General features: G+C 37.7%; 1 protein-coding gene across 4 annotated transcripts in view; it reads right to left on the bottom strand.

Moving 5' to 3' along the window:
* The window catches only part of FAM13A (family with sequence similarity 13 member A), a 339,988-nt gene that overhangs the window by 172,375 nt on the left and 141,730 nt on the right, over positions 1-25,883 (bottom strand). For all 4 annotated transcript variants that reach the window (XM_049885727.1, XM_049885728.1, XM_049885729.1 and 1 more), the window contains one exon: positions 20,086-20,169. In XM_049885727.1, the coding sequence (XP_049741684.1) occupies positions 20,086-20,169 (84 nt within the window). Of the gene's footprint in view, positions 1-20,085; positions 20,170-25,883 lie in introns of those variants that run through there.

Genomic DNA, 25,883 nt, shown 5'->3' with positions numbered 1-25,883 from the left:
TGAGGTATCACCTCACTGTTACTAAATAGGTATGATAAAAAAATAAAAATAACAGCTCTTGGTGAGGGTGTGGAGAAATTGGAATCCTCATCCACTGCTGGTGGGAATGCAAAAACAGTATAGCAGCTGTGGAAAGCAGTTTGGCGGTTCCTCAAAAAGTAGAACATGGATTACAATAGCAAAAAGATGGAAACAACCTAGGTGCTCATCAATGGATGGAGGGATAAACAAATGATGGTATATCCACACAGTGGAATACTGTGCAACAATAAAGAACAAAGATGAATCCACGAAACATCTCAACATGGGTGAATCTGGAAGACATTATGCTAAGTGAAATCAGTCAGTTGTAAAAAGACAAATATTTTATGAGGCCACTATTATAAGAACTCAGGAAAAGGTTTAAACACAGAAGTAAACATTCTTTGATGGTTGTGAGGGTGGGGAGGGAAGGAGAGAGGAATTCACTAACTAGATACGAGCCAAGAATTATCTTTGGTGAAGGAAAGGACAACACACAATATAAGGGAAGTCAGCGCAACCTGACTAAATGAAAAACTAAGAAATTTCCTGAATACAACCAAACACTTCGAGGGATAGAGCAGCAGGGGTAGGGTTCTGGAGACCAGGGTTTCAGGGGACATCTAGGCCAAATGGCATAACAAATTTCATTAAGAAAATGTTCTGCATCCCACTTTGGTGAGTGGTGTCTGGGGTATTAAAAGCTATGGAGAGGTCGTCTAAGATGCATCATTTGGTCCCAACCCCCCAGAAGCAAAGGAGAATGAAGAACACCAAAGACACAAGGAAAATATTAGCCCAAGAGACAAAAAGGGCCCCTTAAACCAGAGACTCCATCAGCCTGAGACCAGAAGAACTAGATGGTGCCTGACTACCACCAATGATTGCCTTGACAGGGAACACAACAGGAAGCCCCTGACAGAGCAGGAGAAAAGTGGGGTGGAGAACTAAAATTCTAGTAAAAAGACCAGACTTAATGGTCTGGCTGAGACTAGAGGAACCCCAGAAGACATGGCCCCCGGACTCTCCGTTAGCTCAAAACTAAAACCATTCCTAAAGCCAATTCTTCAGACAATGATTAGACTGGACTATATGACATAAAATAATACTCATGAAGAGTGTGTTTCTTAGTTCAAGTAGATACATGAGACTAAATGGGCAGCTCCTAACCAGAGGTGAGATGAGGAGGCAGAAAGAGATAGGAGCTGGTTGAATGGACACAGGAAATCTAGGTGGAAAGGAAGAGGGTGCTATCATGTTATAGGGATAGCAACTAGGGTCTCATAACAATGTGTGTATAAATTTTTGAATGAGAACCTTCACTTGAGCTGTAAACTTTCACTTAAAGCACAGTAAAAACATAAAATGTTGAACATGGAACTACCATACGACTTAGCAATCCCAATCCTAGGTATATACCCAAAAGAAGTGAAAGCAGGGACACAAACAGAAACTTGCACACCAGTGTTCATTGCAGCACTATTCACAATAGCCAAAAGGGGGAAACAACCCAAATGTCCATCAACATGTGAATGGTTAAACAAAATATGGCACATGGATACAACAGAATATTCTCAGCCATAAAGAGAAATGAAGTCCTGAGGTATGCCATATCATAGATGAATGCTGAAAATACTACGCTGAGTTACAAGTCAGTCACAAAAGGACAGATACTATATGGTCCCACTTACATGAAAGAGGAAAATGTATAGTGACCCAAGCTTATTACCAGGACTGAGAGGACAAGGAAAAGAGAGTCCCTGCTTAGGGGGCAACTGAGTTTCTGTGAATGATTGTGAAATAATTTGAAAAAGGACAAGCAGTGATGATCGCACAACATGGTAAACGTAATCAATGTCACTGAATGGTACATGCAAAAATTGTTGAATTAGCAAATGTTTTGTTACACATGTTTTTAGCACAATAAAAAAAGAAAAAATGGAATTAGAAACATTGTAAGAAAATGTTCTTGTTTTTAGGCGGTATATGCTAAAAACTTGGTGTCTGAAAATTATTTTCAAAAAAGAATTAAGTAAATGTGGGAAAAATGTTAAAAAAAATCTACTAATCTGTGTTCATCAATAAACTGAGTACATAGGGTAAAAACAAACAAGCAAGCAAACAAACCAGAAGAGCAATTCATTGACAAGAAAACTGATGGCTCAAAGTACAGCACATAATGGTAACTTCCTTGCAAACTGTAACTGCTTTTTGAACCTTCAAAGAATATAATTTTTTGTTTAAATAATATTTTACTGCATTTTAGGTGAAAGTTTACACAGCATATTAGGTTTCCCTTCAATAATTTTTATACAAATTATTCTGTGCCATGGTTACAATTTTTACAATGTGTCAGCATTCTCATTATTTCCATTCTGTACTTGTTTCCATTGATCTAGCTTCTCTTCCCCTTCTTGCCTTCTCATCTTTGCTTGACCATTTGGTCTCATACAGTTAATTGTTTAAGGGAGCACATAACTCACGGGTGATATTGTTTATATTATAAGCCAATCTATTATTTGGCTGGAAGGTGACCTGTAGAAACAGCTTCAATTCCAAGTTTGAAGGTTATCTTAGGGCGATAGTCTCGGGGGTTCCTTTAGTCTCCATCAGTCTAGTCGCTCTGGCCTTTTTTAGGAATTTGAGTTTTGTTCTACATTTTTCTCCCATTCTGTCTGGGACCTTCTATTGTGTCCCTGGTCAGAACGTTTGTAGTGGTAGCCGGGCACTGGTTCTTCTGGTCTCAGGTTAGATGAGGCTGTGGTTCATGTGGGCTATTAGTATCATGGACTAGTTTCTTCTTTGAGCCTTGGATTTCCTTTAGTCTCTTTTGCTCCGTATGAATGTAGACCAATAGTTGTATCTTATATGGCAGCTTGCAAGCTTTTAAGACCCCAGATGCTACTCACCAAACTAGGATGTAGAGCAGTATCTCTGTGAACTACCACTACCCACTGCCGTCGAACTATGTTATGACAATTGACTAAACCGTCTCCCCAAACTATGGTCCCAAGCCTTTTAATCCAGTAAACCAATCCCATGAGCTGTTTAGATAGGTCTTGGAAGGCACCGTAACTGTGCTCCCTACGTGACTTGTAACATATGTGGATATATGCAGCACCCGGAAACCCTGGTGGCATAGTGGTTAAGTGCTATAGCTGCTAACCAAAGGGTCGGCAGTTCGAATCTGCCAGGTGCTCTTTGGAAACTCTATGGGGCAGTTCTACCCTGTCCTATAGGGTCACTATGAGTTGGACTTGACGGCACTGCATTTGGTTTAGTTTTTTGGTATGCAGCACCCACAAACGTGTATATACATATGCCTACAGATACACTTATGCATTCATGTGCATTCACTTGCATATTCCTTCCTAAAACATATATGCACCCATATCTACTTACATAATCCTACGTATATTTTTACTGTTGTTGCAAAATTGTATATGTTATAGCATTTATCGAAATTGTCCCTTCTTCTTGTGTACTTCTTAGTGTCTTTATTTACCTTGGTCAAGTTGTGCTAACTTCACCCATATTTGGGATTGCCTTTCCCATCACCAAAAGTAACAAGTGTCTACTATCTAGAAAGTGATTCCTTCTCCTTCTCCCTCCCATTCCTGGTAACCATCTAAGAACTTTGCTTTCTGTGCGTATATCTATTCTTGAATTTTTGTGATAGTGGGACCATACAATATATGTCTTTTTCTAATTGACTTATGTCACTCAGTATAATATCCTCCACATTTATCTACACTATAAGATGTTTCACAGATCCCTCATTATTCTTTATGGTTGTGTAGTATTCCATTGTAGGTATGTACTACAGCTTGTTTATCCACTCATCCACTGATGGACACTTAGGTTGTTTCCATCTTTTTATTATTGTGAATAATGCTGCAACGAACATCCGATGTGCATATATCTATTCGTGTCACTGCTCTTATGTCTCTGGGATGTATACCGAGGAGTGGGACTGTGGAATCATAAGGCATTTATTTCTATTTCTAGCTTTTTGAGGAAGTGCCATACTGTTTTCCACAGTGATTGCACCATTTTACAATCTCACTAGCAATGTCTAAGAGTTCCAATTCCCCCACAACCTCACAAGCATTTATTTTTTGATTATTGCCATTTTTTGTAGGCATGAGATGGTATCTCATTGTAGTTTTGATTTGCAGCTCTCTAATAGCTAATGATCGTGAGCATCTTTTCATGTATTTGTTGGCCTTTAAACGTCCTCTTTGGCGAATCAAGGAACGTAATTTTGCTGTACCAAGAACCACTTCTAGAATTTCCAAATCATAGAAAATAAGACCTATTCTGCCAACGATGTTAAAACACAAATACCAAACTGCCTGTCTTGTCTTCATTTTCTGACCTTGAAAAAAGAATGATTTTTTTTTTATTGTGCTTTAAGTGAAAGTTTATAAATCAAGTCAGTCTCTCACACAAAAACTTATACACACCTTGCTACACACTCCCAGTTGCTCTCCCCCTGATGAGACAGCCCACTCCATCCCTCCACTCTCTCTTTTCGTGTCCACTTGGCCAGCTTCTAACCCCCTCTACCCTCTCATCTCCCCTCTAGGCAGGAGATGCCAACATAGTCTCAAGTGTCCACCTGATCCAAGAAGCTCACTCTTCACCAGCATCCCTCTCCATCCCATTGTCCAGTCCAATCCATGTCTGAAGAGTTGGCTTTGGGAATGGGTCATGTCTTGGGCCAACAAAAGGTCTGGGGGCCATGACCACCAGGGTCTTTCTACTCTCAGTCAGACCATTAAGTCTGGTCTTTTTATGAGAATTTGGGGTCTGCATCCCACCGCTCTTCTGCTCCCTCAGGGGTTCTCTGTTGTGTTCCCTGACAGGGCAGTTGTCAGTTGTCACTGGGCACCATCTAGTTCTTCTGGTCTCAGGATGATATAGTCTCTGGTTTATGTGGCCCTTTCTGTCTCTTGGGCTCGTAATTCCCTTGTCCTTGGTGTTCTTCATTCTCCTTTGCTCCAGGTGGGTTGAGATCAATTGATGCATCTTAGATGGCCACTTGCTAGCATTTAAGATGCCAGACGCCACTCTCCAAAGCAGGATACAGAATGTTTTCTTAACAGATTTTATTATGCCAATTGACTTAGATGTCCCCTGAAACCATGGTCCCCAAACCCCCATCCCTGCTACGCTGGCCTTCGAAGCATTCAGTTTATTCAGAAAACCTCTTTGCTTTTGGTTTAGTCCAGTTCTGCTGACCTCGCCTGTGTTGTGTTGTCTTTCCCGTCGATTTTTGCTTTTAATTTTTTATTTTTGCTAAAGTCTAATCAATACCCACGCTGCTGTGCTTTTATCTCTCCTGTCAAAGTCTATAATGAATGTTCAGTTGAAATATTTTTATGTTGGTCTTAGCACTTTATAAGAGACACTCCCTACATGTCCCCAAAATACTGCAAACTCCACATGTCACAAACTAAACTAATCCTCTACCTAGACGTCAAATAAGAGGGCTTATTTTTCCTTTGTTTCCTTGCCTTGATGAACACAACCATCCACCCACCTAGACCTGGAAGTCATCCCTCTATGTTTCCTTGCCACTAAGTCTCAAGGCTTTTATCTATTTATTCTCCTTCCCTACCTATCACTTTAGTATAGGCCCTTTTCATTTGGATTATAACTTCCTAACTGGTCTCCTTTTTAATCTACTCTCCCTACTACCAGGAGTTATCTGGTCTTATTCCCTAATTAAAATTGTTCACTGGCTTTCTACTTTTTATAATCTATAATCTGAACTCTTTGATGTCTCATAAAACATACCATAGATTTGTCCAAAGTACTTCTGCAGGTTCATTTCCTGCCACTTCCCTAGATACACTGCACCGAGCACAGATCAAGATTTTTGCAATTCTATAAACATGCACGTTCTCTCATATACCTCCTGCCCTTTGATGCCATTCCCTCTGCAGCACACGCTCTGACAACACTTACAAATCTATCTTGGCTACTCACTACATACATGATTTCTCTATGACTTTAACACAGCCTTCTTAGTTTGCATATTATAATGCAGAGAAGAGTATTACTCCTTATTTATGTACCAACTCCATCTTATGCAAATGATTCTTAAATGTATATCCTAAGTCCTCTTAACCTATATCCAAACCTATATCCAGCATGAGCTTAATGGAACATCTCCATTTGGAATATGGTGAAACTAAAGCATAGAGATGTTCACACAGCACACAGCAGAGCCAGGGTTCAAACCATGAGGCAAACGGTCTCCAGCCAGCTAATTACCCACACCAAGAACCCAAAAGTCATCCTTGACACTTTTCCTTTCTTTTATCTCCCATGCCAAATCTATCACCAAGTTCTAATTCTATCATTAATAACTATCTCAAATAATCTACTTTTCTTCATCTCCACCAAGTCCAGGCTTCCCTAAATTATCACTTGGCCAACTCCAATTGCTTCCTAATTTGACCACTTCCACTTTTGCTCCCTCTTCACTATATTCAACACATAGGAGTCAGACTTATATTTTCCAAACACAAATTTGGTTATAATTTTCCTTAAGTAAAATTTGCCAACGGTTTTCCATTTCACTTTGGGGAAATTCTCAAATTCTTAGCATCCTACAAGGTCCTTCTCCAGCTTTATGTGGAGGTGTATTTCTACTTGTAGTGGCCTCCTTTCAGGGCCTTCCCACATGCTTCTCCAACGTTTGAAATGCTCTCCCCCCCATTTCCTCACCTAAGCTCACTTATTTTTGGTCTCAGTAGAAATGTAAAGACCTCCAAGAGGCCCGCCCTGATGCATCAGCTTAAATCAGGTACTCATTACATGCTGTCAGTGCACTCTGTTTTTCCTTCATGGCAATGTGCACGATGTGTAACTAAATATTTGTGTATTAGTCTATATTTCTCGCTAGACTGAACGCCCAGCTTCTAGTTCAGTGCCTGGCATGTGATAGACAAGTATTTTAAAAAAATAAATTAACATTTAAATGTCTGGTTAGGCAAAGAGAAGAAATAATCAAAACAGACTCGACTCAGCAGGATACGACCAAAAACAACTAACATCAGAACAATACTCAGAATAGGCAAGCAGAATCACTATGAGCCCAGATGAAACAGAACTAATAGCATGATATGTGTAACTTGTGTATAATTTCCATGCTCTCTAATTATGCCAACTTTCAAAACCCAAGATTAAAACTAAACTGCAACTTTGGCAATCCAAATTTAACTTATGTTTCTATTCGGAGCCTATGACCTAAACAAAAAATGTATTTCTCTGTTCTTCATTCTTCCTTAAGGACAGCTAACATTTCTGCTGTGAAATCGAAGAGTAATGATTAAATATCGCTTAAAACTTTAAGAAAAAATAGTTTGCAAAAAGTACAGTATAAGTACTCTATAGTATCAATGGAATACAGTAATAAAAAACAGCTGTACGGCATTTAACAAATATAATAAAAAATAATGCAATGAAAATTTTTCTTATTGTTTATTCTGTTCTAAAATCTACTTAGTAGACCACAAACAGATTAGTTTTCTTAATATATACCTACTCTTTGGTCATTTCATTTCTTTACTCAAAAACTTTAACTGCCAATATTTTAAATACAGAATTAATCCGGACAGATACTTAAGAAAAACGTTAAAACTGCAGTTAAGAGTTAAACGGGAAAAGCACATGGAATTGAAAGACAAATTATAAAAGAGAAAATATAAAGAATAAGCCATTATCAGAATACATGGTATTTCACTAGCAATAAATAAAATATGCACTTTATTTTAAGTCCTTTTTGATCATAAACAAGGATTAAATTATAATACCTAATGCTGGTGAGGGTATTTTTAACTGTCACTCTTCATACTTGCTAGTGGTTGTGTAAATTTTTATAGTTCTTTAGCAAAAATTTAATTTAGCAATGGGGCCACAAAAACGTTTATACCTTTTGAACTAGTGAATTCACTTCTAACAATTGAGCTTAAGGAAATAAACCTTACGGTGGAATATGTTTAACCAAACAGTGTTATAATGTTGAATTATATAACTCTGAAAACATCTGAAATATACAACAAAACGAGAATAATCATCATTATTATGAAGTTTGAGATAACAGGAATTGCTTATAATAACACATCAAGGAGGAAAAGCAGAAAATAACTGCTCATAAAATATGAACATACCTTTCTCAAAAACATCCACATATATGTAGGAAAAGAGGCTAAATACTATACATAAGAATGCCAATGTAAACTTTCACCTAAAACACAATAAAATATTACTTAAAAAATACTTTTTAAAGGAACAACAAGAAAAAAGCTAATAGTGATTATATTAAAAGAGGTAGAAAAGGGGGAGCTGGCTTTTTGCTTCTTTCCTCCATTTCCCAATTTTTTGTAATGTTATTTGACTTTCATAATTAAGAAAAGTTAACCAACAAAATCTTCAATTGCTTCCAACTGTCTATTTAACTGGAAACCCTGGTGGTTCAGTGGTTAATAGTTCAGCTGCTAACCAAAAGCTCCACAGTTCAAATCCACCAGGTGTTCCCTGGAAACCCTATGGGGCAGTTCTACTCTGCCCTATAGGGTCACTCTAAGTCGGAATTGACTCAACAGCAATTTTTTTTTTAAAGGGTCTATTTAATAAGTTTTGAATTTATGAGTGTACCACTGAGACCTTGGGAAAACTCTCCTCAGTTTACAACCACTTTCCCTTCCACTTTTATCTTACTGTTCTCATTCCTTATACACCGTTTAGCAAGGCCCCTCATAAAGGAGCTCACTCCCTGTTTATTTAGTTGAATAATGAATTCTATCTCATTTTGTACACTTGCCGACCCTTTCCATCCTGAGATATATTTTAGTTGTAGCAATCTGGAACTTTTAGGAGAGATTATATTTCCATAAAGAGAGTATTTATAAGAGTAGTAATCTGTTTAATTTGGAAATAGGAACTAGACAAAGTCAGTGGGGCACTAGAGCAGTAATATGTTTTTTTTCTTATAGACACAGATTAATTAACTTCCTTTACTTATCATATGTCTCTTAAGATAGAAAGTATAGTCACTTCCATAAATCAGTTTAAGGGGGCCAAGTAATATTCCATATTTGGAACTTTGTTTAAAATTCATTTTGTTAACATTTGAGATGCAAAGTAAACTTAAACATTCTCAGTAATATTGATTTTCAATACATTACTAGGTAAAGCTAATGACTTAGGATTGCAAGAGTCAAGGTGATATTTAGTGATGTTTTAAGAATTTTTCTAGCATTTACAAGTTATTTAATGCCCATAAATTCTGAGTACAAGCAGTATCTAACAAACAAGTAGATCTTGTAACTGTACCTGACAGTGTGGGCGCTGAATAAATATCTGTTGTCATACTGAATAATAAGTTCAAATTTACATAAACTGATAATGTGAAACTTAACCTGTAATTTTCCATAGCAGTGTCTACATTGTAGGTTAAGGTGTTAGATTCCTAAGATATCCAACTAAAGTCTATTTAGCTTATTATATTGAGAGTTTGGCAGGCTGGCCTGATAGGGCCCTGTGTTCTCAACAGTTTGGTTGACATACAAAACACTTTTCAGAGTAGATGAGAGGAATACAAAGCTGTGTGCAATCAGAAGCCTTTATATATAAAACTAGTCTAATATTAACCAAGGATAGCTGCTGCTATCATTACGGACAGCAATACACAATCACTATAAAAACAGTTCAGAGCTCTGGCACTTAGAAAGGCTGAGTCATGGGTTAAGAAGTAACATAAAACAGAAAGGATAACTTTCACCAGGCTGTACACACATACTATGTACCAGGCAGTATGCCAATTATTTAAATATATTCCTTTTAATCCTTACAAAATTTCTGCAAAGCAGGTAGTACAACATACTATCGTATATAAACCAAAAAAACCCACTGCCATCATAGCAACCCTACAGGACAGAGTAAAACTGCCCTATAGGGTTTGCAAGGAGTGGCTAGTGGATTTGAACTGCTGATGCTTTGGTTAGCGGCTAAATGCTTAACCACTGGGCCAACGGGGCCCCAGTGTAGTATATAGTACTACAGAAAGGGAAGGCAATATGATGGTAAAAAGTTTGAGCTTCCAGATAAAATATACCTGGCATTTATTATCCATACGACCTTGAGAAAGTTAACTAGCTTCTATTTTCTCATCTGTTAAAACAAAACCAACCAACCAACCAGCCAACAAAAAAAATAAACAATTCAAAACTCAAGGAAAACATGACAGAAAATTACTTCTGTTTACCAAATATTGGTAAAGTTGTCCTTCCTTCCAAGCCCATGATAAAATTGTGATTAGTTCTGGCCAATGAGTTATGAGCAAATGTATGGCGGTACTTCTGGGCTAGAACATTAATTGTCATAGCAAGATCCTACAGAACTCATTCTTTTTCCTCTGGTATAGTAACTGTTCACATTTGAGATAACCTGTTCTTTCGGTTTGGGTCCCTGGGTGACCAGTATAAGCAGAGCCCGCTTGCCAACCTGAAATGGATATGCAGCATGAGTGAGAAAGAAGTGTTTGTTGTCTTAAGCCACTAAGATTCTGAGACTGCTTATTGCCAAAGCATAATCAAGGTTATACTGACTAGTAGGGATAATCTCTATTCCACAGTATTATGGATTCCATGAAGTAACATGAGAAGTATTTTTCACAGTGTCTAGCATATAGTAAATACTGAATAAGTGGTACATACATCTATCATTATTATGCCATTATCTCCCTTCTATAAATTAGAATATACCCTCTCCTCACTTTTCAACATGGTTACGTTCCAAAGACCAGGTCATTATGCAAAATTGGTGTTCTGTGAAAATGGAAGTTGACCACATAAGATCACAAAATGGAGGATAACTACATACATCATTATGTAAAAAGTTACATTATTATATAACTGCCAAATTATATTATTACATAACTGCCAAACCACTGAGAATCACGGCCCAGCCAAACTGACATATAGCCTTAACCATCACAGCCAAAGTTGCTCTCACCTCACAACTTAGCATTTGTTACTGCCAGATGTACGTCATTTTGTGCAAAATACCCAAGTAGTAGATTTTTTCTATTGCCATAAATGCGAAATATTGGATAAAGACATAGTCGGTAAGTGAGGAAAGGATGTATTGAGATTGCAAAATATTCTGTAATGTGCCCAATGACATGCTATAATTAGGTGACATCTGATCTACCAAAAATAAAAACCCTCTAAAAATTCCTACCCTTTTGTTAATGTATTTGCCTTTTTCTGTTGTTCTAAAATTCCGTTTCTGAGACAGGAAAATGAATTTCCTTTTATTCTTTGAATTTGTTTTCTGTTATCTGTTTGGAGTTTATTTTGTTTAATAAATTGTGTCACAATCAAACCTTCTACCCATGCTAGTCTGGTCTATAAACTCTCATTGAAATGAAAAATGTTCATTTTATCCTTCAAATCTTTGCTTACGCCATTTTAACAAGAATTCTCTCTTCTATCCAATTTTCTAATTTTTTTATTTTTTTTTAATTCAGGGGCATCAAGAGACATAAACTCTGGACATGACATCCCAGAATCCCTTCCCAACAAGGCATTCGCTAGATTCTCTCAATGAATGACATTCCCATGAGATGTAAAAGGTAGAAGAGACGAAGATACTATTTGGTATGATAACTTGCACATGGATCTAACTGGAAGCAAATAGATCAGCAGTTAATTACATTTCTGAAAGAACTTATTGTCAACTCCCTCCAAACCACAACAAACAAACAACCTAACAAAAACATCTGCCCTGACAAAAAAAAAAAAAATCTCTGAATGTTCAAGACTTAAAATAATCCCTGAGTTGTCAAACTTTCATGAACAGGAATCAAGCTACACAGTTTAACAGAGGCACATTCTCTATACCCACTTCAAGGAGAATAATGACCAGGAGGGGCTTTCCAAGCCAGAGAGAACAAGAACAATGGAGTTTCTTGCAAAAAGCAGAATCTAGGCCTCATCAAATAAACTCCACTGCTTCTATATACATGATTTGTGTATGTTGGGGTGCATATAAGAGGCAGTCTTCACAATATCTGCCCAGGAGGATTTCAAAATTGCTATGGACCAGTGACTGCTATGTATTTCCCATTCTTCCCCTTTCTGAATGGGGTTGTTTGTGTAGTTATACTGTTCCATTTGCATTGGTATGTATGTGTGCGTGTGTGTATCATTTGTCTTTTTATCTCATAGATTATCAGACCAAGAGAAACCACATATAAACAGATGGAATACTTATACATCACCCAGAAATTCTGGAGCTTCAGCTGGCTGTAATGACTGGTGGGGTCTTTGGATTTTCACCCTTGGGGAGAGAATGAGTTATGTTTTCTGAATGGGAAGAAAAACAGAAAAGTACATTAGATGAACAGAAAGGTGGGCTGTGGCAGCAATGATGCTGCTATATATTCACCACCTCTCATTTCATTTTTCTCTTCCTAGGCACACTGGCAAACTTTATTCCTCAGGCTCCCATGAATGTTACTGAATTCTGAAATATGGGTAGAAAGGACAAGCATCACTTCTGTGCTGAGGCGGTTAAGTGTTCCTGAACTTTGTACAGGCTTTCCTTCTTTGTTTTCAGTGGTGATCTTTAGAAGCCACATTTTTTTAGATGATACAGTTAGAAGACGGAGGCAGTGTGTGACCTGAATCACGTTTGGAAACTTGCTGACTAAAAATCCCACCCAACCTGCATCAGACTGTGCGATGAGTAAGAAATAAGCTTTTTGAACAAAGCCAATGTAGGGAATGCTTGTTACAGCAGCTAGCATTAACGAGCTTGACTAGGCTTTGGCCCTAGTTGTAGAATAGGACAAACCAGAGGAAATAGGAACCAAAGAGTCAGACAGATCTTTAGGGACAGTGAAAAATCATGGCAACCAGGCTAACTGTTGGTTATTTGCAAAACAGGATGGTAAACTCAAATGTAGATTTGAAATCAGAGAATGTAATGTTTTAATTCAGCTGTCTGCATATATGTCTGATACTCTGCTTAACCTAGTTCCTTGAGGTCAGAGACAGTATCTTTTCAACTGCATCCTCAGCACCTGGCACAGGACAGCTGTGACATAAGTACCACTGATGAAATGTCCAAACCGAGCCTAAACTTAAGGGTGTTTATCAAAGCAGGGCAGATATGCAAGAGGAGATGCCTCAGGCCACAGAAGGTCAGCCGTCAGGTATTTAAATCCCCTCTATTAGGAAGTCTGATATTCAGGACCAGTGAGTCCATGTTCGATAGGCACTGGGTTCCACAGCAGTGCTAACCTAGAGATACTCTCATGGAATTCCTTCTGCTCCTTGACCTAGGGTTACAATTGCTTACAGCATCTGAAAAGAGGCTATATATAGAGCCAGGAGTTAAATGAGCCAAATTATTAAAATTAAGAGATTAGGCAGGTCCATGTACCATCATATATTACTATTTTAAATTCTTATTTAACCCTGTATTAATTATTCGCTTGACAGTATATATGCACGTATGGTATAAAATATCACAAAATTCAGGAAAATATCATCCTAATAATTGAATGTACTTTTCATTAATGCTAGACATATTCCAGTAATTATTCAAATAAACTAGTGTTGACTCAGGAAACCAAATAAAGAATATGCTTATAATAAATAAAAATCTTAGTCATTGGTATGACTCCAATGATAAATGAACAAAGAATTTTTTTTTTTAATCCTTATGCCACTAAATACTGGAGATAACTTTGCAAAAGTGATTTTTTTAAATAATGGAAGAGGCAAAAAAGAAACAGAATTTTATTATCTAGTACCTGCCCAGTGTGAAAGGATGTCCTGCCGCCAGCATGGCTGACCCGTGTGCCTTAAGGGCTGCGTGTGACTGACCGCCGAGGGGGGCAGACCCGGAGGGCGTCTGTGCTACCTCAGTGAGAGTTATGCGTGCACCCACAGGTGACATGGGGGCAGCGAATATGAGTAGGGGCACGTGTGCCTGACAGCATTAGTCCCTCCCGGGCTGAGGCGACCCTCGCACCGGGCCAGGGCGGGCTGAGACGCCACCGGGAGGACACCAGCACCTTCTGCCAGCCTTGCAAGGGAGAGGCGGAGCCTAAGGAACGGCCTCTCAGCCCTGGGCCAGCGATGAGCAGTGACCTTGGGCCTAAGAGGAGAGCTCCCTTCCAGGGTCACTGTCCTTCGCCAAGAGAGGAGCTGCAAGCAGGAGGCAGCTGGGGCAGGAATGAGTTTCCTAAAGCCATGTCTCAGCCCTATATGCAGCCCTAGTGGTGCAATGGTTAAGCACTCAGCCGCTAACTCAAAGGCTGGTGGTTCAAACCCACCCAGTGGCTCCTCAGGAGAAAGATCTGGTGATCCACTCCCCAAAAGATTACAGCCTAGGAAACCCTATGGGGCTTCCCAGTACATGGGGACCCCATGTGCTCTGTCACGTGGGGTTGCCATGACTTGGAATAGACTAGATCAGCACCGACAACCCCAGCACCTGCAAGAGAGATACCAAAAGGCATACTTTTCTATTTCTACTAAGAGATGGAGCATTATTTACCCAGTGAAATAAACATACATTCACATATATACACACACACACAGGGGCTGAAAAAGCAAATAGGAAATTGCAGCAAGAAAAGCTCAGAAAAGATGTCTTGGTTATTAAGTGTTGCTGTAACAGAAATACCGCAAGTGGACGGCTTTAACAAACGGAAATTTCTTCTCTCACAGTTTACAAGGCTAGAAGTTTGAATACAGGGTACCAGCTCAAGGGGAAGGCTTTCTTTCTGTGTCAGCTCTGGGAGAAGGTTCTTGCCTCATTTCAACATCTGTGGGGTGGGCTTTCCTTGGAAATCTCCATGTGTCTTGGCATCAATCTTCCCCCTGGGTCTAGAAGGTTCTCAGCACAGGGACCTTGGGTCCAAAGGATGTGCTCCGTTCTCGGCTCTTACTTCTGGGTGGAGCTACGGCCCTCTCTTTCTGCTCCATGCGCTCCCCTTTTATCTCTTGTTTTTTTTTTAACATAAAAGGTATGCAGATCACACCCCAGGGAAACTCTCCTTATCAGATCAGGGCTGCCACCTGAGTAAGGATGTTGCATCCCATTCTAATCTTCTTTACTAAAACCTAATCTTGCCTCATTAGCCCCTGGCAGAGATTAGGATTTACAACACATAGAACAATTATGTCAGATCACAAAATGGTGGGCACTCACACAATATTGGGAATCACGGCCTAGCCAAGTTAACATATTTTGGGGGGACACAAGTCAATCCATAACAGAAAGCAAATCGGAAAAAGACAAACACATAAAGGCAAATCTTAAATTCTGGATATAATTATGTATTTAATTATTATTAAATCCTTTTTAAAAAGAAAAATATAATAAATTCAACTAGATACTTACTAGAGCACAATCTCTATAACCACATACACACCCACACCCACTAACTACTGTGATATAGAATAAAAGAAGAAATTGATTCACTCATTTGTTCATTCTCAGAGATTTATTGAGGGCTTCCTAGGTGTATGGCATGTGAAAGAATTAAAAAAAAAAAAAAAAAGGAAATGCCATGGTGCCAAAAACTAACTCTTAAACTGAATATAACTACGGATACTCAATACATCAAAAGAGGCTTTTGGTAAACAGAGCAAATAAGCTCAAAAAACTGATCATCAAGAATCAAGCTATAGTCTCATATCACACACAAACCATCTATGAAGGAGAAACTAACTGGAATTTGGAAAAAAAAGGTCTACTACATTTATGTAACAGATATAGGAAAAAAGGAAACAATGATCAGACACCAATGGAACAGGAAACAAAGATACAAGAGATAATCAGTGTAATCAAAAGCTGGTTCTTTGAAAAGGCTAAAAAAATAGACAAACCTCTCGCAAGTCTAATCAAGTACAAAAAAAAGATTTGAAAAAATATCAGAAATGAAGAAAAATAAGTTTATAATCACAGATACAATATTTTAAAAACATTTTAATATTTTATGCTGATAATTTTAGTTAAAAAATAATTTCCTAAAAAAAGTAACATATCAAAACAAATTTAGAAGAAATATGAAAATGAATAAAACTATAGGCATTGAAGAAATTGAACCAGTAGTTAAAAATTAATTCACCAAAACAAATAAACAAAAAAACCAACCCCGCCCAATTAAAACAAATAAAGCAATAAACCCCACCAGACACAGTTTTATAGGTATGTTCTAACAAATATTTAAGGGACTGATAATCCCTATCTTAAACTGTTTCAGAGATTAAAGAAGAGGGACTCTCCTCCCCAACTCACTGTATTACACTCGTATAACCCTGATACCAAAAGTAGGTAGAACAAAACGTACTTATAAATATGGATCCAAAAATATTAAATGGAATATTAGCCATCTAAAACTTATGAGATATTTAAAACCATGTACCAAAGCCAAGTTCAGAACTGGCTTATTCCAGAGATGTTGTGTTGGTTTAAAGTTAGAAAGTCTATTAGTATAGCTCCCCACAATAAAATAAAAGAGTAAAGGAGAAAGACCACACAATCATTTTGACAGATGCAGAAGAAAATATTTGATAACTCTTAGCAAACTAAAAATGTAAAGGAATCTCTTTAAACTTATAAAGCATGCATAACTACCAAACATCTACAGCAAATATCATGAATCTATTAAGAATATGTGTATATATACTTTATTTACACACAGACATGCACATACAATATTTTCATATGACATGAAAGAAACAACTGATTCATTCATTTGTTCATTTTTAAATGTTTGTTGCGAGTCCACTGTACGCTTGGGAATGTGAAAAAATTACAAAACAAACAAAAAAGGAATACTGCATGATCATATTTAAGTGTCAAATGTAAAAACCTTCCCTTAAAATCAAGAAGCAAGTCAAGGAGGGATGCTATTATCACTTCTGTCTAACCTTATGCTGGAAGTCCTACCAACATAGTAAGACAAGGAAGAAGAAATTAAAAGATAAAAAAGCTTCAAAGGAAATAAACGTTGCTCATCATACCCAGATGAAATGACTGTTTACATAGGAGATCAAAGAGAACTGATCAACAAAATATTATTGCTAAGAAGAGAATCTGGCAAGGTTTCTAGATACAAGATCAATAAATAAAAATCATTTTGAAAAGGTAATAAGTATTCTATTTATAACATCTATAAAATGTGAGCTACCTGCGACATTAAAGAAGAAAATTATAAATTTTTTTTTTTAATTGAGACATCAGAATGGACCTGAATAAATGGAGATTTATACAATGGACAAGGATAAGATGCCAATTCTCATGAAATTAATGTATAAATTCAAAGTAAATTCTAATTAAAATTTCTTGTGAAACATGCTGATACTTAATTGCAAAAGCAAACTACCAAGAATAGCCAAGATAATTTTCAAGGGAGAAAAAATAAAATGATGGGACTTGTCCTAGCAAATATCACTAATTAAGACATTGCTGTAGTGATGCAAGCTAATACACAACGGAGCAGATAATACAGTCCAATAACAAACATATGGAAACTTTGTAATAGAAACGACATTTCAAAATGTGAGGAAATGAACTATCGAATAACTGTGCTAAGTTGATTGATTTTCATGTATAAAATTAGATTCCTACTTAACGCTTTACAAATAATTCTTTTTTAAATAGATTAAGACATACATGTCTATTCAAAGCACAATTTAAAAACTTTCTACATTCTCCGGTTCCTTATCTAAAAATCTCTTTGGTGTTCTCTTCTGTGTCACGTATTCCAATTATTTGTTTACATGTAAGGTCTACACAGTATTAGGCATGAGGCAGTTATACGAGTGTGTCCTTGAGCTAGGGGTATTACAGATCCAGGAAGTGTCCTGGCACTGTGTAATGGAGGTATCATTTTTTTCAAAGCTTGGGTGCAAATCAAAAAGTGGCTTTCCTACCTAAGAAGAGAAATATAATCCTTCCCATTGCCCAAGAGCAGAGACAACAGCTGGCAGAAAGAACACAGATGGGGACAGATGGCTTAGACTAGAGAGACATCTCCAAAGCCAATGGACTTATGCCATTTCTGAATACCATGTTACATCTCTAGCCCACGCGGGGATCAAAAATACTTAGCTGTCCAAGGCAAATATGGCAGTAACTAGAGATGTCTGAGAAAGACAGCTATGGAGGCCAAATGGAGTAACATTAATACCAAGGATACACATCATTCTCATTGCTTACTAGGTCACTCTAGGAAGGACACACGAACCACAGTTTGTAGAGGTTCTCCGCTTTAGCATTCAAAGACCAAGTAGAGGAAAAAAAGATCTTAAGATAAAGTCACGGTGACAGATTTAGTGTCTTAATAATTTCTTGTGGCTTACATGCTCTGCCTCATTTCTGGGATTTGAAATTACAAAGGCTGTAATCACCCCTACACTAACTAGGGCTTAGTTTGCTCATGTCACCTTAAAGTTGCATGAAGCCACAAAGAAGCTAAAGTCACAAATGTTGGCTTAACCAATGAAGTAATTCCTGTATTGAATTAACTTGGTCATAAACCATACAGCTAGTGAGACAGAGGACAATAAAGGCACATTTATTATCGACTTTGTATATGCTTGATATATTCCAAATGGGATTAATTTTATGAGTATTGGAATTTCTTCAAACAATTTTTATGACAGGTTTCAAGATTTGCTTTCATTTAAGAAGCAATTCACCTAGGGTGTCATCACCTAAAAGTAGACAGACCAATATAAACAGAGGGAATAAACAAATGCTACCTCAGAAATAGTCTCCAAATTCTACAACACTGTTTTTTTCCCCAACACATTTGTTTGAGGGCTGTTTTTTCACATTGAATTTTTACTAGATGTAAATGTAAACAAAAGTTCTACTATACATTTAAATTAATCATAAGTAAGTCTGTACACACAAATATTTCAGTTAAAAAAACAAAATATAGTTTGGATCTGGAAAGGAAAGCATGATATATAGCTGAAGTAATTTTCCAGAAAATAGTCAAGGCAGAATAAGTTATATAAAGGAAAACATATTTACTTCTCTTAAAAATAACTTTAAAAATTACTACCATAAATAAAACAGTAATAGCTCAGTATTTCACTTGATTTGCCTTTGAAAATAAAGCCACGATATTTTCATAACAACTGGCAATTAAAATCTGAGAAGAGAATTCTTTTAAATTTTGCTACTATGCATTCAAGAAAAATCTAGAGAATATTTTGTTTTCGAACCGGCAAAAAAAAGTAGTTCTATAAATTTCCTAGTGGTGAGCAGAAGTTCCACTCAAAAGAGAAGATTAAGGATCGAGAAAGTAGGGAGCTATAAGACTAGTATGGTCACTTTTCTGGCTGAATAAACAAATGATCAAATTCTCATGATACACTTTGTGTTAAAGGAGTCTCCCTTCTCACTGGGAAATCGATTTGTGCATTCTGGATTTTCTTAGTTAAGAAAACAAAATTTTATACATTAAACCCTTTATTCTGTCGTATCTGTGACAGTTTTTATATTCTCATTAAAATGTTTAAATACTTTCCATTGATCATGGGTTACTTTTATAACTATGGAAAATCAACAACGCAGGTTCTATTTCTGACAAAAATTACAGTTGGACATTTTATTTTACCCCTAGGGGGAAAATGTATTTCATTCATTTCTATCATGCTTAAAAGTAACCTGGGATAGATCTTCTACACCTGATTATTTCTTATGCCAGGCGGAAAACAATTCTGATTGAAGTAAAAACACCTACTGCCTTAAAAAAAATGCCACTAAAAGCAAAACACTACGTAAGTTAAATAAATAGAAGAATCCAGACAATTTGTGGATAAGTATTAACCTTAGATTAAATTTACTAAACGAGAAGTGCCTTTTATACTCTCAGATTATGGAAAAAAAAATTGCTGAGGGAAACACAAGCAACAGAACAGAGCATGGAAACATGACAGCATAAAGAGCCATGGTGGTAAGAGTTTCATAGGGTAGCCCGAGGAACAGATGCGTTTTAAAATAACTTACCTTAGTTCTTGGAGCTGGTTTTTGCACGTCTCTCTCTAAGCCTTTTGTTAGAATGATGGGTAGAGAGTTCTTACAACTGGCCTCCTAAAAAAGGAGTATAAAAAGTTAGGGAGTAAAGAAGATTACCCTAACTGGAAATTAGAAGGTAGCAAAGGCAATTTTCAAGGAAGACAAGACATTTCTGGACTGAGTCGCTCACATCAGACACTCGTGAGTCTGTAGGGAGGTGTCAAGCCGCTTCTTCTTTTATCACATACAACAGTGAAGTATGATAAGCTGGTGACAGAGTAGGTATGGGACATACAGGAAAGATGTATTCAGAGACAATCATAAAAATCTCATCTATATCATGTCCCTCTTTATCACACATATATCCACTAGAAGCAGCTTGACTTTCCTTTTGAGAACTGAATAGTTAATTCCAAGACCTCAACCCACAAACTTAAAGACGCTAACTTTCCCCACAGTATTTTACAAACAGGTTAACAAACAGGTTACGACTCTGTAAATACTTTACCTTAAACAAATGCCTTTACACAGTTTACCAAACCATTATTGCACAGTAATACTTTCATACCAATACTCTAAATAAGGAAAAAAAAAATTCCGAGTATCTCTTTACAAAATAATTAATCTTCTAAGTTCTTGGTTCACACCAAAACAATCCTTGCAACAATAACGGCAGAACTTATAAGGAAGCAGGGTAGGTGAAGTTGTATAGATTTACTATTTGTTTCTATGTAAGTATAAACAGAAACAATAATAATCCTGATTTTTTCCCTAGTAATGTAGTGCCTCATTTCTAAATATTCATTAACTTGGATAAGTTTTTCGTAGATGATTCCATCTCCAAATTGAGATGCGAAAAAAGAAAGATTACAGATGGCAAAAAAGTTGAGGAGAAAAAGACAGATAGATTTTCTTCACTTCGTCCATATCCTTCCCCTCTGCATCCCGTTTCTTCCCCCTCATGCCCAGCATTCAACCATGTAACTAATGCTTTTGATTTTCATTTCAGTTTACTTCAGGATCAATTAATTATACTCTTTTAAACAAAATTTTAATCTATATACTTTATAATATATTAAAACTTATTGGAATTTTATTCATTTATTTCTAAAAGGAACTACATATTTTTAGGATAAAATATGCCTAAAGAAAATAACAACACTACTTACTACTAAGAAATATTTATTAAATGTTATGATGTATCAGGCATCGTGCTAAACACTTTGCATCCATAATATCATTTTATCCCCTCCAAGAACCTTATGAGACAGGCACTATTGCCATCATCACCATTTTAGGGACGAGGTAGAGAAGGCAAGGTCACACAGGAATCAAAGACAGGTCTATGAAACTTTAAGGCTGAACTCTTATCTGAGCTCTCATCTTCATATACAGCTTCTCATCTCCCATATATTTGACATCTTAAACCAGGTTGTCATTTTAAACCTTAAACTAGTTTGCAGAGCCATAGCATCTTAAAGCCAAAGAGTTTTTTAAAGGTCAACAGTCTAACTCCCTAATTTTGCAGATGAGGGACTTTGATCCTGGTAGGTGGTGTGCTCAGTATCACATAGAGAATGGAAAGGCTAACACACACGCTTCAGCTCCTGGACTGGAGGGCCTTGCATGCACCTGTTCTTGGCTTGGTGAGAGGGAGTAATATTCCCAGATGCACAGGAGATTGAGAGCCTCTTCTAAGCTTGGAAGTAGCTGTGAGTGCTGCCAACACTCTCAGCTGCCTGTGGCCTCACGTACAGCCTTATGCAAGGACCAAACAGGACATTTCTCAGATCTCCAAGTAAGTGTACATTCCGGCCTACCCTTTCCCACCAGTCACGACATCGGCTGGTGGGAAGTCACTTAGGGAAACAGTGAATGAACCGATTCTCAATTCTGACTCACTGTGAGAGGGATAAACTATATTTGGCATGACATTTAGAAGATCCAAGTGATTGACTACATACTCCATTGTGTAATTTACTACACTTGGATAATATAATTATGCTTAATCTTTGTACCCCTTTTTTAAACTACTGGTATGTAAATGTTAGAATGTGATGAGAAGGAAAAAAGCCGACTCTTAAGGGACATGGCTGCCCTTTGTTTACAACTGTCTGAGTGTTTACAAATGCCAGAAGTCTTTCTAACTGATAAGTGATACCAACCAAAAACCAAGTGCCGTCGAGTCGATTCCGACTCATAGCGACTCTATAGGACAGAGTAGAACTGCCCCATAGAGTTTCCAGGGAGCGCCTGGTGGATTCGAACTCCTGACCTCTTGGTTAGCAGCCACAGCACTTAACCACTACGCCACCAAGGTTTCCTGATACGTGATAGTATTTATTTATTACTCCTATTTTCTCTCCCTGCTCCTGCGAATTAATGAGCACAAGGCTGATATGCAGTCAGCGTTTTCCTCTCAAAGCATTTTCTGTAAAAACTTATCTGAAGTATTACCTACATAAATTATATTTATTTTTTGCTTTATGCTTCAAATTTGGCCAACACAGACAAACTGTGAGTCAGGAGGCCTGGCTTCTCATTCTAGTTTCCCAACAATCTGTAGTACCTTGGACAAGAACATTAACCTCTTGGACCTCCCTTAGTTCAAGGATCTATAAAACAATGGGACTGGGTTAGATGAATGCCAAGATTTTATGATTCAACTATTTTCCAGAAAGAAGCAATGTTTACTGACAAAAAGAAACACTCTTGCCTGTTCAGAGTTCCTTTCGCAATACCCTGCGAGAAGGCTGCTGTAACAGTGGCAGCCATCCAAGCAGCCTATCGCTTAACTAGAGGTTTGAACCACCAGCAGCTCCATGGGAGAAAGACCTAATGATCCGCTTCCATAAATACCATAGCCTCGAAAACCCTATAGGGGCAGTTCTACTCTGTCACACGAGGTCACTATGAGTCGAAACTGACTAGACAGCACCGAACAACACCCACACCCAAGCAGCAGTGAGCCTGGGGCTCCAGATGCCTCAGAACACAGGGAACAGCTTCCTGCAGGGCCACAGTTACTCGAAGATTCCTGGAGGAAAGTGAAATAACTAGTAGCGTAAATAAATATCTGGTAATAATCTAAAGTATTCTTTTAAAACAACATATTACGGAGTTAAATGTGAAATATACAAGCATTTTTATGATAAAACTTTTAAAACATTTAAAAACCATTAAAAAAAAGAAAAAGCCATTTAATCCAAAAAACTCAAAATAATAAATGTTGGAGAGGATGCGGAGAGATTGGAACTCTTATACACTGCTGGTGGGAATGTAAAACAGTACAACCACTTTGGAAATCTATCTGGCGTTATCTTAAACAGTTAGAAATAGAACTACCATACAACCCAGAAATCCCACTCCTCGGAATATACCCTAGAGAAACAAGAGCCTTCACACAAACAGATATATGCACACCCATGTTTATTGCAGCTCTGTTTACAATAGCAAAAAGCTGGAAGCAACCAAGGTGTCCATCAACGGATGAATGGGTAAATAAATTGTGGTATATTCACACAATGGAATACTACACATCGATAAGAACAGTGATGAATCTGTGAAACATTTCATAACATGGAGGAACCTGGAAGGCATTATGCTGAGTGAAATTAGTCAGAGGCAAAAGGACAAATATTGTATAAGACCACTATTATAAGATCTTGAGAAATAGTATAAACTGAGAAGAACACATACTTTTGTGGTTACGAGGGGGGGAGGGAGGGAGGGAGGGAGAGGGTTTTTTACTGATGAATTAGTAGATAAGAACTGCTTTAGGTGAAGGGAAGGACAACACTCAATACATGGAAGGTCAGCTCAAGTGGACTGGACCAAAAGGAAAGAAGTTTCCGGGATAAAATGAATGCGTCAAAGGTCAGTGGAGCAAGGGCGGGGGTTTGGGGACCATGGTTTAAGGGGACTTCTAAGTCAATTGGCAAAATAATTCTATTATGAAAACATTCTGCATTCCACTTTGAAATGTGGCGTCTGGGGTCTTAAAGGCTAACAAGTGGCCATCTAAGATGCATCAATTGGTCTCAACCCACCTGGAGCAAAGGAGAATGAAGAACACCAAGGTCACATGACAACTAAGAGCCCAAGAGACAGAAAGGGCCACATGAACCAGAGACCTACATCATCCTGAGACCAGAAGAACTAGATGGTGCCCGGCCACAATCGATGATTGCCCTGACAGGGAGCACAACAGAGAACCCCTGAGGGAGCAGGAGATCAGTGGGATGCAGACCCCAAATTCTCATAAAAAGACCAGACTTAATGGTCTGACTGAGACTAGAGGAATCCCGGCGGTCATGGTCCCCAAACCTTCTGTTGGCACAGGACGGGAACCATCCCCGAAGACAACTCATCAGACATGAAAGGGACTGGACAGTGGGTAGGAGAGAGATGCTGATGAAGAGTGAGCTAATTATATCAGGTGGACACTTGAGACTGTGTTGGCATCTCCTGTCTGGAGGGGGGATGGGAGGATACAGAGAGTTGGAAGCTGGCAAAAATGTCACGAAAGGAGAGACTGGAAGGGCTAACTCATTAGGGGGAGAGCAAGTGGGTGTACGGAGTAAGATGTATATAAACTTATATGTGACAGTCTGACTTGATTTGTAAACGTTCACTTGAAGCTCAATAAAAGTTAATAAAAAAAAAAATTAAAAAAAAAAAAAGCCATTTACTCTCCTAAGCAGGTACCCAAGAGAAATAACTTACTTCCACACATAACCTGTACATGAATGCTCATCACAGCATTATCTGTAACAGTCAAAACGTAGCAACAGCCCAAATATCCAATAGTTTAAAAATGAATAAACAAAATGTGGTATATCCATACAGTGGAACATTATTCAGCCATAAAAAGAAATGAAGTAATAATACATGCTACAACATAGATGAACTTTGAAACAGCAAGTCAAAGAAACCAGTCAAAAAAGGCCACATACTGTATCATTCCATCTATTTGAATGTCCAGAATAGGCAAATACACAGTGACAGGATGTAGGTTAGAGGTTGTCAAGGACTGGGGGGAGAGGGGGTAAGGAATGAATTCTAATGGTAGAAAGTGACTTTTTGAAGTGATGAAAATGTTCTAAAATTAGATAGTAGTGATGGTTGCACAATTTTGTGTGAATATACTAAAACCCAGTCAACTGTATAGTTTAAAGGGGTGAATTTTATGTTATATGAATTATATCTCAATTAAAAAAAGAAAAAGGCCATTTAAAACAAGTTCCCATGTCCCAAACACAAAGGAAAGAGGTCTTGGGTTTGTGTTCAAACTGTCCTTCCCTTAGTAGCACGTCTTTGTAATGGTATGAGGGGAATGTTTTGTGTTTGTAACTGTTAAACTGCATGTGGACATAACAATTCATTCAACAAATACTAACTGAACCTTATCACATGGGGCATTCCAATGCTGAATATTGGAGAACGGAGTGATAAACAAATTAGACTTGCACAGTTATTTGAAACATTTGGTCGACTTGAATGAGACTTTTGACTGAACTCACTCCAGTGACTTTTGTGCAACAACCAGTTGCTTAAATTTGCTGCTTCCCTTGGGTAACATGAAAACATCATTTAAAAATACAATAGGGAAAGAAAAACAATCTTGTTTAATCACGCCATTGTTGGTCCTAATAGTCAACCACTAATGACATGAAAAAACAGAAAAGCACTCATTGTTCTCTCAGCTTAGTGCACCACTCCCACAGTTACTCAGAGGGTTGCGCCCTCTCTTTATCCAGGTCTTTGCTCCATTTTACCAGAGAGGACTC

This window comes from Elephas maximus, chromosome 5 (assembly GCF_024166365.1).
Source record: "Elephas maximus indicus isolate mEleMax1 chromosome 5, mEleMax1 primary haplotype, whole genome shotgun sequence".
Lineage (NCBI taxonomy): Eukaryota > Metazoa > Chordata > Mammalia > Proboscidea > Elephantidae > Elephas > Elephas maximus.
Note: the sequence above shows the minus strand (reverse complement) of the source record. Positions and strands in the feature narration are given on the sequence as shown.